Source organism: Aaosphaeria arxii, assembly GCF_010015735.1.
Source record: "Aaosphaeria arxii CBS 175.79 unplaced genomic scaffold BU24scaffold_3, whole genome shotgun sequence".
Taxonomy (NCBI): domain Eukaryota; kingdom Fungi; phylum Ascomycota; class Dothideomycetes; order Pleosporales; genus Aaosphaeria; species Aaosphaeria arxii.
Window position 1 is genome coordinate 4,566,586 of NW_022983476.1, and position 14,387 is coordinate 4,580,972.

At 51.6% G+C, this 14,387-nt stretch overlaps 6 protein-coding genes across 6 annotated transcripts; 1 reads left to right on the forward strand and 5 right to left on the reverse strand.

The window, feature by feature from the left end:
* Nucleotides 1-707: 707 nt before the first annotated feature.
* Nucleotides 708-2,209, forward strand: BU24DRAFT_344816 (CRAL/TRIO domain-containing protein; the record flags this gene model as incomplete). Its single annotated transcript, XM_033523419.1, has 2 exons — nt 708-1,517; nt 1,574-2,209. The coding sequence occupies 2 exons, from the start codon at nt 708-710 to the stop codon at nt 2,207-2,209; spliced, it is 1,446 nt and encodes a 481-aa protein (XP_033386825.1).
* A 413-nt stretch (nt 2,210-2,622) lies between these two features.
* On the reverse strand, nt 2,623-4,920 carry BU24DRAFT_421471 (Adenylosuccinate synthetase). Its single transcript, XM_033527737.1, has 5 exons — nt 4,155-4,920; nt 4,061-4,081; nt 3,828-3,991; nt 3,509-3,759; nt 2,623-3,413 (listed from the first exon to the last, which is right to left on the reverse strand). The coding sequence occupies exons 1-5, from the start codon at nt 4,531-4,533 to the stop codon at nt 2,963-2,965; spliced, it is 1,266 nt and encodes a 421-aa protein (XP_033386826.1). The 5' UTR covers nt 4,534-4,920; the 3' UTR covers nt 2,623-2,962.
* Nucleotides 4,921-5,636: 716 nt separating this feature from the next.
* BU24DRAFT_421472 (PEBP-like protein) lies at nt 5,637-6,653 on the reverse strand. The gene is made up of 2 exons (XM_033527738.1): nt 6,411-6,653; nt 5,637-6,263 (listed from the first exon to the last, which is right to left on the reverse strand). The coding sequence occupies exons 1-2, from the start codon at nt 6,583-6,585 to the stop codon at nt 5,659-5,661; spliced, it is 780 nt and encodes a 259-aa protein (XP_033386827.1). The 5' UTR covers nt 6,586-6,653; the 3' UTR covers nt 5,637-5,658.
* Nucleotides 6,654-7,389: 736 nt separating this feature from the next.
* BU24DRAFT_171937 (uncharacterized protein) lies at nt 7,390-8,701 on the reverse strand. Its single transcript, XM_033521526.1, has one exon. It carries the CDS (start codon nt 8,602-8,604, stop codon nt 7,651-7,653), a length of 954 nt encoding a protein of 317 aa, XP_033386828.1. The 5' UTR covers nt 8,605-8,701; the 3' UTR covers nt 7,390-7,650.
* A 1,698-nt stretch (nt 8,702-10,399) lies between these two features.
* BU24DRAFT_171952 (mitochondrial carrier) lies at nt 10,400-12,102 on the reverse strand. The gene is made up of 5 exons (XM_033521527.1): nt 11,835-12,102; nt 11,639-11,650; nt 11,429-11,565; nt 10,722-11,350; nt 10,400-10,615 (listed from the first exon to the last, which is right to left on the reverse strand). Exons 1-5 carry the CDS (start codon nt 11,941-11,943, stop codon nt 10,585-10,587), a joined length of 918 nt encoding a protein of 305 aa, XP_033386829.1. The 5' UTR covers nt 11,944-12,102; the 3' UTR covers nt 10,400-10,584.
* A 523-nt stretch (nt 12,103-12,625) lies between these two features.
* BU24DRAFT_171957 (ras-domain-containing protein) lies at nt 12,626-14,325 on the reverse strand. The gene is made up of 5 exons (XM_033521528.1): nt 14,022-14,325; nt 13,880-13,928; nt 13,784-13,800; nt 13,230-13,613; nt 12,626-13,146 (listed from the first exon to the last, which is right to left on the reverse strand). The coding sequence occupies exons 1-5, from the start codon at nt 14,071-14,073 to the stop codon at nt 12,953-12,955; spliced, it is 696 nt and encodes a 231-aa protein (XP_033386830.1). The 5' UTR covers nt 14,074-14,325; the 3' UTR covers nt 12,626-12,952.
* Between the last annotated feature and the right edge of the window lie 62 nt (nt 14,326-14,387).

Here is a 14,387-nt window from a genome sequence, read left to right on the forward strand (position 1 = left end):
GCACTTCCTTGCGCGCCGGGCCTTCGATTCGTCCGCCCATCATCCACCGACGAGGCAGCCCAAAGTCCCAAAGTAGCATCTAACACAGAACTTCCCTGCTCCGCCCCTCCGACTGTGCCGGGATCGTTTGGTCTGTCAGAATACGAGTAATTTGCTTTCTCAAACTGCTCGCCTTTGCCTTTGCCTTTCCCTTCCATAAGCAGCTGTATGTAATTAGCTACACTGCACACTGCACTGCACTGCACACTGTACTCCGCCCACCTCCTCGCCCTCTCGGAGTCTCTCTTCTCCTACCTATATACTCCACTCTTCCTACCTACATGTACATGTACTGTCGTAGCCGCGCATCCACGAGATTACTACATCTACCCCACTTAGCGTCGACCTCTTCTTCCTCTTCATATTCTCTCTCGGCACGCGGGCATTTTCTTAGGAAGTATCAAATACCTTGCTCGCTAATCGTTCCTTTGGTCTCCCCTCCTCTACCACTACCACGAGTGCTACGATCCGGGTACCATCAGACCGCGAGAACCGTCCCTGTCAAACATAGCGGTTCCACACTCAGCGCGGTTATCGTCGTCTTGGGCATTGCGGTCGCTGGTGCCATCCTCTATCCTCTTACCAAGTCCCCGAACAACAGGGACCAATTGGCGACAGACGTACCCGCTGACTTCGACATCTCCTACATAACCGATTCGTACCTCATAATGGCCCCGAACATGCCCGCCGGGCGGCCGGGAACGCTCACACCCGAGCAGGAGCTCAAGCTTCGAGAGCTCTGGGCCGCGACGTTAAGAGTCTTTGGCGTTCACGAGCCCGTCGCAGCGCAGGAACCCAACGGGACAGACACAACGTCAATTGCAGCGTCGACGGACAGCGCAGAGAAGGATGGCAAGAAGGACAAGGACAAGAAGAAGAGTCGGCTCAATGTGTTTAAGAGGCACAAGGACGACAAGGAGGCCAAGTCCGACTCCGCGCCTGCCTCGGGGACGGCCACGCCGACAGACATCAGCTCGCTTTCAATAGCGGACGAGGATGACAAGCACGGGCAGACGAAGGAGTTCAAGGCCGCGCTGGCGAACATGGCGCCCGAGGATTTGCGCAAGGCTTTCTGGAGCATGGTCAAGCACGATCACCCGGATGGGCTCCTTCTGCGGTTCTTGCGCGCCCGCAAGTGGGATGTCGAGAAGGCGCTGGTCATGATGGTTTCAACAATGCACTGGCGGTTGGAAGAGATGCACGTGGATGACGACATCATCCGGCAGGGTGAGCTTTTCGCATACGAACAGAGCCAGAGTTCCGATGCGAAGACGAAGAAGGACGGGGAGGATTTCCTCGCCGCCTTGAGGATGGGCAAGAGTTTCTTGCACGGGCTCGACAAGGAGGGCCGCCCGTTGTGCTTCGTCAGGGTGCGACTTCACAAGCAGGGCGAGCAGAGCGAGGAGAGCATAGAGCGCTTCACCGTTTATACCATTGAAACCGCCAGGATGCTCTTGAGGCCGCCCGTCGACACTGCCGTAAGTTAACTTCCGTTCGATCCTGCACCCTAAGCCAATGACTGACGTGTTTCCAGACCATTGTTTTCGACATGACCAATTTCTCAATGGCGAACATGGACTATGCCCCCGTAAAGTTTATGATCAAGTGCTTCGAAGCAAACTATCCCGAATCCCTCGGAGCGGTTCTCGTCTACAAGGCCCCCTGGCTGTTCAATACCATCTGGAGCATCATCCGAGGCTGGCTCGACCCCGTGGTCGCCGGCAAGGTCCACTTCTGCAAGACGGTAGAGGAGCTCGAGGCATTCATACCCAAGAACCAGATCCCGACCGAGTGCGGCGGAGACGAGAAATGGGAATACACCTACCCGGAACCCGTCGCGGGAGAGAACAACCAGATGAAGGACGAAGCGGGCCGGGAAGCCATACAAACCGCAAGGGCCCAGCTCTTCAAGAACTACGAGAGCTCGATCCTGCACTGGATTCACGATGGCGACTCCCAGACTAAGAGTCTAGAGGAGAGGAGGAAAGAGCGGGACACCATCGCCGAGGAGCTCCGCTCCAACTACTGGAAGTTGGATCCTTATGTTCGTGCTAGGTCGCTGTACGACCGCCTCGGGGTCATCCAGCAGAGCGGCAAGCTTGATTTCTACCCCTCAGAGAAGCCGAAACCGTCAACGACGCAAGAAACGAGCCCCGATGATTTGGACTAATTTTTTTCTCTTTCGGACTTTGATATATATGTTCTCATTTGGGGCACTGTCGTTGTGGTGGGGAATTTCGGGCCAGAAAGAAACGACAGTAGTGTTGTAGTTGTCTCGTTGCATGAAGGGGCATATGTCTGATAGTACAGTAATTCATCGCAGATTAGACGACAACGTGAATAGAGATACGTTGTTGTACCTTTTGCCAAAGTTCGTTTTTGATATATTCTGGGCGGGGAGAGAAACCAATATCAACGTACTCTTAGATACCGCTATCCATAATCATTTACTTTCCAGCATCCTTTCTTGCTACATCTAGCGTTGTAACTTTTTCCTCGCCGCCGCTGGCCATGTATAATGACAGTGTATCCGTCCTTTGTAATGATACACCGAAACATCCACGTGAGAGAGTGCCTATAGGGTTCAAGAAATATAATGACATTCATTGTCTAGGGAATTTGAATGATTTTTCTAGTCTATCCTTTTCTTTTGTTTGTACGTGGTTGTTCCCCTATATGTATAGAAAAGTACTGCTACGGAAAGAAAAGGGCGCATTTCATCGAGGAGTCATATGTGAGACGCGTAGAACGAAACCTACCGGGCTTTTCCCACGGACCATTACGATTCCTTTGTCCAAAAGATATCATTCGATGACCTCCGGGTATTTTGTTTGTTTGCGCGCGCGGAATAAAAACCTCACCTTTCCCACTCACACAAACCATGGTTGCCCTCTTCCCATCCCCTTACTTGTATCGTCTATTGTTACCGGGAAACCATGTGCTCTCTGGCGGGACCGACGCCGATCCACTTGACCTTGACGCCGACGAACTGCTCGATGAACTCGATGTATTTCCTCGCGGGGGCGGGGAGGTCGTAGTAGCTCTTTGCGCCGGTGGTGGGTTTCTTCCAGCCGGGGAGGGTCTCGTAGTTGACCTCGACGTTGGCGAGGGTCTCCGGGTTGGCGGGGAAGCCCTCGATCTGCTGGCCGTTGACCGAGTATGAGGTCGCGATCTTGAGCTCGTCGAAGTCGTCCAGGACGTCGAGCTTAGTGAGGTTCAAGGCCGTGTAGTCGTTGCAAGCGTGCGAGTGCTTGAGCACCACGAGGTCGAGCCAGCCGCACCTGCGCTTGCGGCCAGTGGTCACGCCCACCTCGCCGCCGATCTTTTGAAGCCTCTCGCCGACTTCGTTGAGTTGTTCGGTAGGAAAGGGGCCGCTGTACGTGTTAAGGTGCTGTTAGCAGGACTGTTCGAGCTTCTTGTTCTTGGAGGAGGGGGGAACGTTGGTGAGAAAGAATGAGTGACGCCTTACGATCCGACACGAGTGGTGTATGCTTTGACAACACCAATGACCTCCTTGAGGGAGCGCCATCCAAGCGTAAGTCCAGTGAGGGCACCGCCGAGACCGGTGTTGGACGATGTGACGAATGGATATGTTCCGTAGTCGATGTCCAGCATCAAGGCGTTTGCGCCCTCGACGAGGATCTTTGCGTTCTTTTCCTTGGCGGATGCAAGCAGAGGGATCTGGTCCACGACGTATTCTTGGAGCTGGACGCGGTATTCCTGTTGCGTGGATTGTGTCAATTGGGGGCGACGCAAAGATGGAAATGTCCAATTGGGGGGTTACCAACCTTGAACTTTGCGAGTTCCTCTTCAGGATCATGCTTCAGGAGATCGCCGAAGCGCTTCTTGTACCCGTTCGCGAGCCTCCTGTATTTCGTCTCGAAAATTGCCTCATCGAAGAGATCGCAGACGCGGAGACCGCTTCGGGTCATTTTTGAGCTGTAGGTTGGGCCTTGAATGAGGTTTAATGTCAGTCAATCTGTGTATTGCGATGTATCATTCCGAATGAGTCGTCACTGACCAATGCCCTTCCTGGTGGTACCTAATCGACAAAAATTATGTTAGCATAGTTTCTCCTCTGTATGGAAATAGAAATATCAAACAGGGTACCCTACCAATGAATCCCTCGCCCAATTCAACTTCCTCCAAGCCGTCGGCGAGCTGGTGGACGTCGAAGACGACGTGCGCCCTGTCGGAAATGAAGATGCGACCTTTGGTGTCGAGGCCATGCTTCTCCAGGGCGGCGAGCTCCTTGAAGAAGGAGGGGATGTGTACGACGCAACCGCTTCCGATGACGTTTATGCAACCGGGGTTGACGAGGCCGGAGGGCAGGATGTGGAAATCGTAGGTGATGCCGTTGGCGACGATGGTATGGCCAGCATTGTTACCACCTTGTGCGCGGCAGCAGATCTGGGAGTCGTGTGCGAGGATGTCGGCAAGTTTTCCTTTGCCTTCGTCACCCCATTGGGCGCCGAGGATGGCCGTAACCGACATGGTTGCGGGTTAAGAGAGGAAAGAAGAGAAAAAGAGACGGGCAATTGGGAAGGCGGACGGCGGAGAGGGTATTTGAATCAATTCGAGGATAGATGAATGGGCGGATGGGTGGATGGCGCCGGTCCACTGGTGGGGGCGTGGAGGGGCGGAGTTTTAGTTGGTTGACTGGTTCACGAACGAAAGCAGAGAAGAGTAGATCAAAAAGATCTCAGAGTCAGAGTCAGAGAGATGAGGGATGGAGGGGTCCGAGTACGGGGGAAGAGGGAATTAGCAGCCCGTAGTGAGTGGATTCCTGTATATCTACTCTTTCCCAAGTAGTGTAGAGTAATGCCTCGTAGTGTACGAGTACTCGGTAGAGTGTAGAGGGTGAAAGAAGGTTGAAAAAAATGGTGAAGTAGTTGTCCAATCAAAGAGCGAGCATGTGTTGCCGCAAATGTTTTCAGATGTCGCAAGGCTGCCGTCTGTCTCTTAATATACGTACCTGGGTATACAAGTAGGCATTCGGGTATTCAGATAGGCACACGATGATTCTCATTTTGTTTTGGGAGAGCATGTATGGTCAAACCCTCTTCTTTCTGTTGTTCTATTCACCTCTTCCTTTTCCTTTTCCTTTTGTATGTACGGAGTATGTAGGTGATACACATGAAGTACACGAGAAGGAGCCAATCGGATCAGAATCGCGCGGCCGGATCGATCAGAGTCAAGGTTTGAACGAAGACGCAAACGTAACGCGAAGAATCCAGCTGGGTATGGCGGAGGGAGACAATGGACAAGTAATTCAAATTGGAATTGATTGTCAATCATCACCATAATCTTTCTCTGTCTTTCTCTCTCTGTGTGTGTATATTTTCTCCATAGTCACAGTTGATTGATTGCCCCTCCCCCGCCAAAACACAAAAGAGGACCCCGCGATGACACAAGAGCCGATCTCGGTCATCGTCTTCTCATTCATTCATTCTACACACATTACACGTTACTCGTAAGACATGAACGATGCAGAGCTGTACTTAGATCAATGATAGTCCTGTAGTAATGAATCGTCATCTGATAGTAATTGTAGAATAACAGCAATCATCATCGTTGTTACTGGCCTCATGCACTGGCTACTTCATACGAAATGATTGTTCACAATCCCACAGCTGCAATACCCGCAATCAATGACCCTACAATCATCGCCCACATTAGCAACCCTCCTCCTATGCCCCCTCCAACGACCACCACGGATCCACCTCCTGGGAATGGTTCAGGCGTCTGAGTCCCTGTACTGTTGTTGCCATTCGTTCCATTCGTAGGCCTGGGCGGCGGGAATGTCGTCGTCGCACTTCCCGTCAAGTTCTGAACCCGAATGTAATTGCCCGCGAGCGCCCTGCCCGACAGACCAGTCGCCGCGACGAAGTTGGACACATTGAAGAACACCCTAGTCTGCAGCACGCCATTGAACTGCTCCGGGATCGAGAAGTTGTCGGGCTGGGAGAAGAGTATGAAGCTGTAAGCGTGCGGTACATCGCCCACCGGAGGGGACGGTTGCCAGTACGGCGCCTCGCCGGGACCCGGAATCAGGAGGGCACCGCTCGAATTGCTCTGGCTGTTCACCGTCACGTTGGACACCAGCCAGTGCAGAAGTTCCACCCTCGTCCCGTTCCTGGGCACGTCGCTGTCTACTATCAGGAGCACCCCTCGTTCATCCGACCCCAGCGCAGACGAACTGATGTTGGGTGGATTGAGAGTGTCTGATGCATGGTCAGGTCAGGTCAGGTAAATATCTCAACACGCTTTTATCCATTGGCAATGCATTACAGGGTGCTCAATGGACATTCACGAGTACTAGTACTCATAGGTGAAGATGAAGGTGCAAGCGTAAGTAGGAGTACACATACCAGGTCTAGGTAACAATTCGCCAGGAGGAGAGACCTCATTTGATCCATACGTAACTCCCAAAGGGCTTGACGACGATGATACTTGTATTGGAAATCCTGGAGCTGTCTGTGCCAGCACATTTATATTCCCCACTGTCGCGAGGAGCGAACAAAACGTGACGAAAGTGGACTTCATCGTTCGTGTGCGTGTGTGTTAGATATTCCAGTATTGATGGGAAGAGTAAACAAATGGAAGTTGGACTGTAACAACTTCCCACGTAGATACTGCTTATTTTATCTACATTACAAGCTACTTATAATCTACTAGCAGGTACACTCTTTGGGTTTCAAATCCCGCATTCCAGGTCGTCCATGACGTTTTCCAAGCCACAATTGTCCCATGAGCCAGGGTCCGCAATGCTTGGAAGCACCCCATTCTACCCCATCTCATACCATTTGAATACTGTTTCGACAAGGCACAGTACTCGTAATGGCAATGTATCCATGGGTGGCGGGGTTCCGGCCCTGTCTGAACAACTAAACTCCGTGACTCCCCATGTACGATTACGCATACAGAATACAGGGCGTACGTTCCAAGAGGGGAAAAACATGCGCACCTCTCAGATGTATAGGTATAGTAGTGCAATTGAACCCATATCATGTAGTCAAATGTATGGTAGTCAAATGTATGTATTGGACTACCTCGGGAACACGTGGGGACATGGCTGGTGCATATCATGTAGATGACGGATTCAACTTTGTTTTTCTTCTTTCGTATGTTCACCCACGAGGCAGAGTACAACAAACAATACACCAGTCATCGCCCAATCTACAATGGACGGACAAAGATTCCGAGCGTACGGAGAAGGGGGGAAGCTACTCGTAGTGACGGACGCCGCCGTGAACCAAACTTTGGCGACTCGAAAATGGTCCCAATTACCTTCAACTAATATGCCACCTATAGATACCTAATGTACTGTCGCCGCCTATGTATGGAAGCCCTCCCAGCCTTATTCCCTAGAGGTAGATGGGGAGAAAAACAAAAATAGAGAAGAGAAAAAGATATACATGAAAGGAATGACTAGTCTTCCGACCGACTGGCTCACTGACTGACAGATGCTCACCTAGAAACATCCGTTCCAATGTTTCCACACGCGCTGCACGCAATATAAAATGATAAGATCGCTGAAACGCAGGACACACAAAAAAAAAGTAGAAAGAATGGAAAAGGATAAGAAAGACACATTCCTCAGCAGAAACGTCACCTGCCCCATTCCCACCTCTTCAGCGGCCCGTCTTCCCCACTCTTGCTCGCCCTCAGCGGCGCAACCCCGACATCGTTGCCCTCCTCCTCCATGACCTTCTTCAGTCTCGCCACTTCCCGGTCCTCCTTGTCCCTCCAGGCCGGATCCATCCAGTCCTTGGGCTTGTCCCTCCGGATGACCTCCGCGGCGGCCTTCAGCTTCTCGCTGTCCAGCTTCGTCTGCGCCGCTATCTCGGCCGCCGTCGTGAACTGGAATGTCGCCCGCCGGTTGGGATGGTCTACCGGGTTGGGCGCGGACGGCGTAGGCGAGATGGGCTGAGGCCGGATGCTGCTACGTCTTGAAGAGGTCGACGTCGAGGTCGGAGGAGGGACTGGGCTTGAGGTCCGGGCTACTGATGCGGCGGCGGTGGCGGACGAGGAGGAGAAGGATGCAGACAGTCGAGATCGGAGTCCTTTCTTAGCAGGCGTGTTGGCGCTAATGGTAGTCGTGATGGAGTTGATGGGGGCGACCGCCGTCTTGGATGTGGCCGATGTGGGCTGGGAGGAAAAGTAATCGGCTGGTGCCGTGTTGCGCCTTGTTGCGAAAGGTTTGGAGGGGAGGATAGCTGGTGATGATGCTTGGCTGCTCCGTCGGTCCAGAGGTGAGGAGATGATCGTCTGAGTGGTTGGTGGGAAAGGATTGACGGTTTGGGAGGTGGTGATTGGGGCCTCCCGTTGCTGTTGTTGCGATGAGGTCTGTTCATTGTGTCTGGCAAGTGATGGTGATGTTGATGTTGTCGCAATTTTCTTCTGACTCTTCATTCGGTCCCTCCATTTTCTCAAAGATCTTCTAAACCCTTTCTTTTCCCCTCTATCCATTTTATCTATCGTGCTGGTAGCTGTCGTCGTTGTCCTGGTGGATGATTTGGATGGATCGGTCCTCAAATCCGTGGTGGTCAAGCCAGTAGCCATCTCTTATGGACCTCTCCTCTCTGTCTCTTTTCGCCCGTATCTATTCGTGGAATGACGTTGTTCCAGTGCGCGCGGAGAGCTGTCCAGGCAGGCTTTCGATCAATCGCATCGCCTCGGAGCCCAAGCAAGCATCAGTCAACAGAGGTACTCACTCGCTGTAAACATCGGCCAGAAGGGTAGAGGAAAGGGAGAAAATGGAGCGAGAGAATGGAAGAGAAACAACCCGCCTCACATGCACAAGGAAGCCATCGATACTAAAAGGTAAAGCAATAAGAATAATACCTAATCAATCACAGTCGAAATTTCGGGGGATGTCCCGCCTCAGCACACCCAAACCCAAACCCAAGCCGCCCCTCCCCCCATGCCATGCCATGTTGTCCCTACTATCCATGCTATCCATGTTATCCAAGCCCTACCACGCTCATCGCGGACGCATTTATGCAGGTAGAGGGTGCGCGCGTGCGGGCACCTACATACCGTGTGCCGCAGACGAGGATGGGCATGGGTTGGATGGGTCGACCGTGGGCAATGATCCCAATTCAATTCCATTCCACCTTCCCTCTCCAGTTCCCTTTCAGTTGGGGCAGAGCATGTCAAGGGTATACGGACACCCGGCGCACGCCACGAGCCCATGACACGCCACAATAGGGCACGGATAAACGGTTACGGACATTCCAGAAGAGCCAGAAGAGACAGAACGCTGGGCAATAGAGTTTCTGTGGAAATTTGCATGGTGGTTCCTCACCAGCAGGAAAAGAATTTGACATCATTGCGGTGGCCCCAAATTTCATTCATCAGCAATTCCTCGATACTGTCTCTGTTCTGTCCTATTACTTGCTGTACTTTGTAAGAAAAGTCTCGACCCGGACATCGTGCAGCAACTGTTGAATCCTTCCAGGTTCATGCAAGTACGGAGTTGATTCGAGAATTAATTAATGCAAATGTGATCTGGAGTTGGATGCAGTCGATCGAGCTGGCTAGCTTGGATTGGGACACCCTTGGGCCATAGCGATATAAGAGAATTAGACACTATTCCCCCCTGGTTGGTAACTAACCATCCACCTACACAGTAGGCTAAGCAAAGAGTTAAGAACCAACCAAATTGTTAGAGAAAAGGCACGGAGAACGGAGTATCCATTTATTTCCCACCCGCTCCCTCCCACACGCGGGATGGGATGGGGCGGTTCCCATGCCTCGGGTCAGGACTCAGGATGGGCCATATCCATCCAATATTTGGCGCTGAGACTAAACCAAACTACGGGAAGAGATGAAGGATAGACCAGCACACGGTTCACGGTTCATGCAAAACGACAAGCACTGGAACATTTCATTTACGTGACTGTGAGTAGAATTAATTGCAAGTGATGGAAGAGAGTTCGTCTTCCATCTTGTGAAGTGTACTGTGTATGACGTGATGTGCATGTGGTATGTTCGTCTAAACAATTCTTGCATTGTTGACATTGGTGAGAAGTTCCTGATAATTCCCACCACTCTGCTCGGCCCACGTCTTTGCATGGAATACCTACACAGCAAATAATTATTCCGGACATGGATATTTCCATGCACACCACTTGTCTGTGGTCTACCGAGTAAACAACTGGGTACTGCATATCGAAGCAAACTCACAGGAAAGACCTAGTAAATTAGATAGGTACCTAGGTAGGGTTGGCATCACCGTATCAATAGCCAGGGGTAATTAACTCTTCCAACAATACTTAGAAATCCGTGCATCTTGGCGTACGATCTAATCCTGTGCGTTCTGTCACGGGCCATTCAACTAGGTAGGTATCATTGTGCGTGTCTATGTATGTGATTTGGTGAGAGCCCCGGCTGATGCAGTACAATACCCGTACATAGTCACCAGTACCAATCGTACGGTATGTGGATGTGAGATCGTATTCATGGTGGTCCCTTGTTCTCACTGATTATTCTTCCTTTTGGTATGCAAATATGCATGCGGATGTAGAACATCCCATATCCTTAGCTAATCAATCTCATCGTAAATTCGACACTGGCAGATTAATGGTCAGCTGATCGAATGTCCCAAAGAAACTCCCTTGCAAAGAAAATGAAAAGGAAAGAGAAGATGGCATGACAATGGGAAGGAAAGAACTTACGTAGCGAACGTGCCAGCACTGACTGGCATGGCCCTCAAAAGCGTGGGTCCGATACCCTTCCAGAAACCTCTTGCTCCCTCGGCCGCCCATGTCTTTGCAAAGCAATCCCTCATGCTCTTGTACTTCATCTGCTCGCCGAACCCGTCGCTCTGCATCTTGCTCTTCACAACGTCGAAGGGGTAGCTGGTGATCCAGAGTGCCTCGCCCGCCAACCCGCCGTACATCGCAATCTTCAGCGTGCTGATGTCCTCGCGCTTGATGTTGTTGCGCTTCGCATCCGCGTTCATCATGTACTCGAAGGCCAAGAACCACGCACCGTACGCCTGTGCTTCACGCAGATAAGTAACCGCCGTGCCGCGGTAGAGACCCCGCAGGACGCCTTCGTGGGCGGATAGCTTTCGCATGCAATCGATGGGTCCGTTGTAGAGGCGCGCGGCGCCGTGGGGTTGTGTCTGCAGCCTGATGCGAATGTGTTCGATGGGCGAGGAGAGCACCGTGTTGGCAATACCGGCGAAGGCTCCCGCTGCGTAGTATTGCCCATAGGAGAGATGATGGTTGTCATGCAACTCGGTGTTGCGTGCTTCGAAGGCGCGGCGAGCGTAGTGGAAGGCCCCGAATTGGACAGAGACCTTTGTGATGTGTCAGTCCGTGTCTATTTCCCTTCTCCATGTCGAGCAATTGCGCGCAAGGATTATGGATATACTAACACAAGCTCCAATTCCAATCAGTGGCGTCAGCGTTCCTTTATAGAAAGCTGCCGGCCCCTCATTCTTGTAGATCTTGGTCGCGGCATCGAGAGCGTTCGAGTACTGCGTTGTAGTCTGCAGTCGGACCTTGACAATATCTTTATAGCAACATGATTAGCTCCACCAGGGACATTCGCAAATTGAGAACTCGAGGCACTCGTATAGACATACCGAAAGGTTGACCTGGTTATCGTGGTTAGCAAATGTCATGGTAGCTTCAAGATTGATCGACCCTTTCCACCAAACTCCTGGCTTGAACATACGACCAGCAATATCTAGCCGTAGTTTGAATTTGCACCAGTATAGTCTTCCATGAGCCTTGAGTACGGCTTCAGGCGACCAAATCTCTTGCGAAAAGTTAACATACCAAGTAGAACCTGCGCAACACCCCCCACAGCGCCAGCAAACAAGTCCTTCAGCGTCCTCTTCAATCCCTGGTCTGGGAGCTCCAGCGCATCATGCACATCCAGCGACATGGCCGGCGATCGATCCAATCGCTCACTGGTGATCCGATTCCCGGGTTATGAAGTCTCCCTAACCTGGTTTTGTGGTGATATTTGGTGTTTCTGTTTCTGTTTCTGCGGTGCTCGTTTCTTATCGCGAACACAGGGAGCGAGCCAGCGCCGAATCGCGGGGACTGATAGATCCAAACTATACGCCGTAAACGCTTCTGGTGTGTGCTTCCTCACTCCTGCGGAGCCAAAGTACTGGAGAAAGAGTGAAAGAAAGAGCGGTAATAGGACAGGGCAATTGGGCAATTTATTCCGGGCGAGGGAGCTGTCACAATCGCAAGTCTTAGTAGACAAGATAATGTTCAAAAGCTGTTACTAGAGAATTGCCAGTTTTATCCGACGGTTGACGTGATTTGGGTCGGCGACTCGGCGGCAACACCCGCCTAGATGTCCACCGCCAATATCCGACATCTACTACTCCGTACACAGTATATACATTGGTACCTTCAATGACGACACAGAACAGCATGGTATACGCAAATATATTCGAATCTGTTTCTCCCCTTCTCTCCAATCATGAATATACCAAACATGACTAAATCTAAGAGATCCGAGCACATTCAGCCTTCCCGTGAATGTGCGCCATGACGAATTGATATCCCCATCAGATATCCTCCAGCAACCTCCAAAAGAACACGAAACCGCTCTCCCTCCCCCCGCAGCGCCCCTCCGGCGCCGAAACGCTCCAATAGATATGTAATAATACAGAAGATGCCAGAAATGCGTAACAAGGGACACCAAACACTCCGTACAATAAACAATAGAAAATGGACAATGAACCAACAGGGAAAAGTAAACAAACCCCGGGAACCCCACGAGCGCGCACTGTACTTGGAGCACTTTTGAGGGAAGCTATCATGGCCTGTACCTCTCTTTCTCTCCCTCCCTCTTCCTCTCTCTTTAAAGCGTGATCATACACGTCCCAAAATGGCGGTTACTTTCGCTCTTCGTGATCGACTCCAGGGTTCTTTGATCACCAGCACTTGAGCTTGCTCCAGAAGCCATGTTCCGACCCTTCGCCCCCTCGTTTCTCGTCGGTAGATGCATCTAGTATCGAATTGCCCTTCTCGTTATTGGGAGCAAAGCCAACAGTTCGCGAGGGAGGGGCGGCGGCTGCAGTATCGCCCGATGCCAGTCGCCTGGCCTCTACAACGCGCCTGACGAGTACTGCAGGATACAATTAGCAATCCCTTTCTCGCCCAATCGCCGAGTGCTTGTCGCCCGTCTTCGTTTGAAAGAAAGAAACTTACGCGCAAACGTCTCTTCGATGTTAACCATGTCCCTAGCGCTAGTCTCCATGAACCCGCATTGCCTCTTCCGCGCCCACTCCAGTCCCTGTGGGCTCTTAATCTGCCTCGCTGCCTGAAGATCGCACTTGTTTCCCGCGACTATCGTCACCGGCGGCACCTCGCCGCTGTCTATGCGGTTGTCCGATTCCATCTCAATCATCTCCATAAAGTATTCGAGCGCATCGAGGGAGGATGGGTTCGTGATGTCATAGACGAGGAGGAAGGCATCGGATTTGAGGTTCGAGGCTGCCCAGAGTCCGCGGTATTCCTCCTGTCCGGCGGTGTCGGTGAGCATTAGAAAGTATGGCGTGCCATCTATCGTGCGGGTCACGGAGTACGAATCCTCTATTGCGTGAAAACGTTAGACATGATTTCGGGTCACGGGTTAAGGGAGGATTGGAATAAATGCGCTGGCGGAGGGAAACTCGTGAGGGCCATGCGTGCACCTCAGCTCTGTGCGAAAGTTTGCGACCGCGATGTTTCTTAGTATGGGGTCGGGCAGGAGGAGCGCGTACCTATCGTAGGATCATATCTAGAAGTTGCCAAAGAGAGAATACCAATCAGCGATAATGAACATTTTTGGAATATCTGGCAAACGATTCGTTACTCACTCATGTGTCCATTGACTTCTAACCAGGCGCAACGTGATGGATGATTTACCTAGGCGCAACCTTTCATCAGCTCTGTCTGCATGAATGAGACATCTCTGAACCCCCCAAAGTCGGGGGTCCTGCTACACGCCGAGTCGCATACCGCATCCACCATCACCACACACAGTGATGGTTATCCGATTGTTATGGTCCATCTTTTCTTTCGCAAGAGTATCTATCTGTTTCCAAAAGGAAAAGAAAAATTGATTTGCGAGGCAGTTGGGCTCGCAGGGGGTGCGTGATCGCAAATTGGTGAATCCAGGTACCGATAAATGACGGTGCCACTTCCGCCGTACGCAGCGCTACAGTACACACAGTCCGGGTATGTATGTATGTACTATCTATTCTTGTATGATTATTGCTGTTATAGTTTCGAGACTCCCGATAGCTCGCTCGGTGCAGCAACGGCTTTCCGCGCCCAATTGGACACGACGGAGGTTTATGGTTTGGTTTATGGCGGGCGAACCGG

Bases quoted from the DNA above. Each gene is read 5' to 3' on its own strand.
- BU24DRAFT_421471 (XM_033527737.1), bottom strand. From the start codon at position 4,533: ATGTCGGTTACGGCCATCCTCGGCGCCCAATGGGGTGACGAAGGCAAA. The intron at 3,992-4,060 runs GTCAGTGACGAC...ACCTCATTCAAG, and splicing joins TACCACCAGGAAGGGCATTG to GCCCAACCTACAGCTCAAAA. The intron at 3,760-3,827 runs GTTGGTAACCCC...TCCACGCAACAG, and splicing joins AGGAACTCGCAAAGTTCAAG to GAATACCGCGTCCAGCTCCA.
- BU24DRAFT_421472 (XM_033527738.1), bottom strand. From the start codon at position 6,585: ATGAAGTCCACTTTCGTCACGTTTTGTTCGCTCCTCGCGACAGTGGGG. The intron at 6,264-6,410 runs GTATGTGTACTC...ACCATGCATCAG, and splicing joins CGAATTGTTACCTAGACCTG to ACACTCTCAATCCACCCAAC.
- BU24DRAFT_171937 (XM_033521526.1), bottom strand. From the start codon at position 8,604: ATGGCTACTGGCTTGACCACCACGGATTTGAGGACCGATCCATCCAAA.
- BU24DRAFT_171952 (XM_033521527.1), bottom strand. From the start codon at position 11,943: ATGTCGCTGGATGTGCATGATGCGCTGGAGCTCCCAGACCAGGGATTG. The intron at 11,351-11,428 runs GTTAGTATATCC...CACATCACAAAG, and splicing joins TGATTGGAATTGGAGCTTGT to GTCTCTGTCCAATTCGGGGC. The intron at 10,616-10,721 runs GTAAGTTCTTTC...TTAATCTGCCAG, and splicing joins AGTGCTGGCACGTTCGCTAC to TGTCGAATTTACGATGAGAT.
- BU24DRAFT_171957 (XM_033521528.1), bottom strand. From the start codon at position 14,073: ATGGACCATAACAATCGGATAACCATCACTGTGTGTGGTGATGGTGGA. The intron at 13,929-14,021 runs GTATGCGACTCG...GGTTGCGCCTAG, and splicing joins GTGTGGTGATGGTGGATGCG to GTAAATCATCCATCACGTTG. The intron at 13,147-13,229 runs GTAAGTTTCTTT...TGTATCCTGCAG, and splicing joins CATCGAAGAGACGTTTGCGC to TACTCGTCAGGCGCGTTGTA.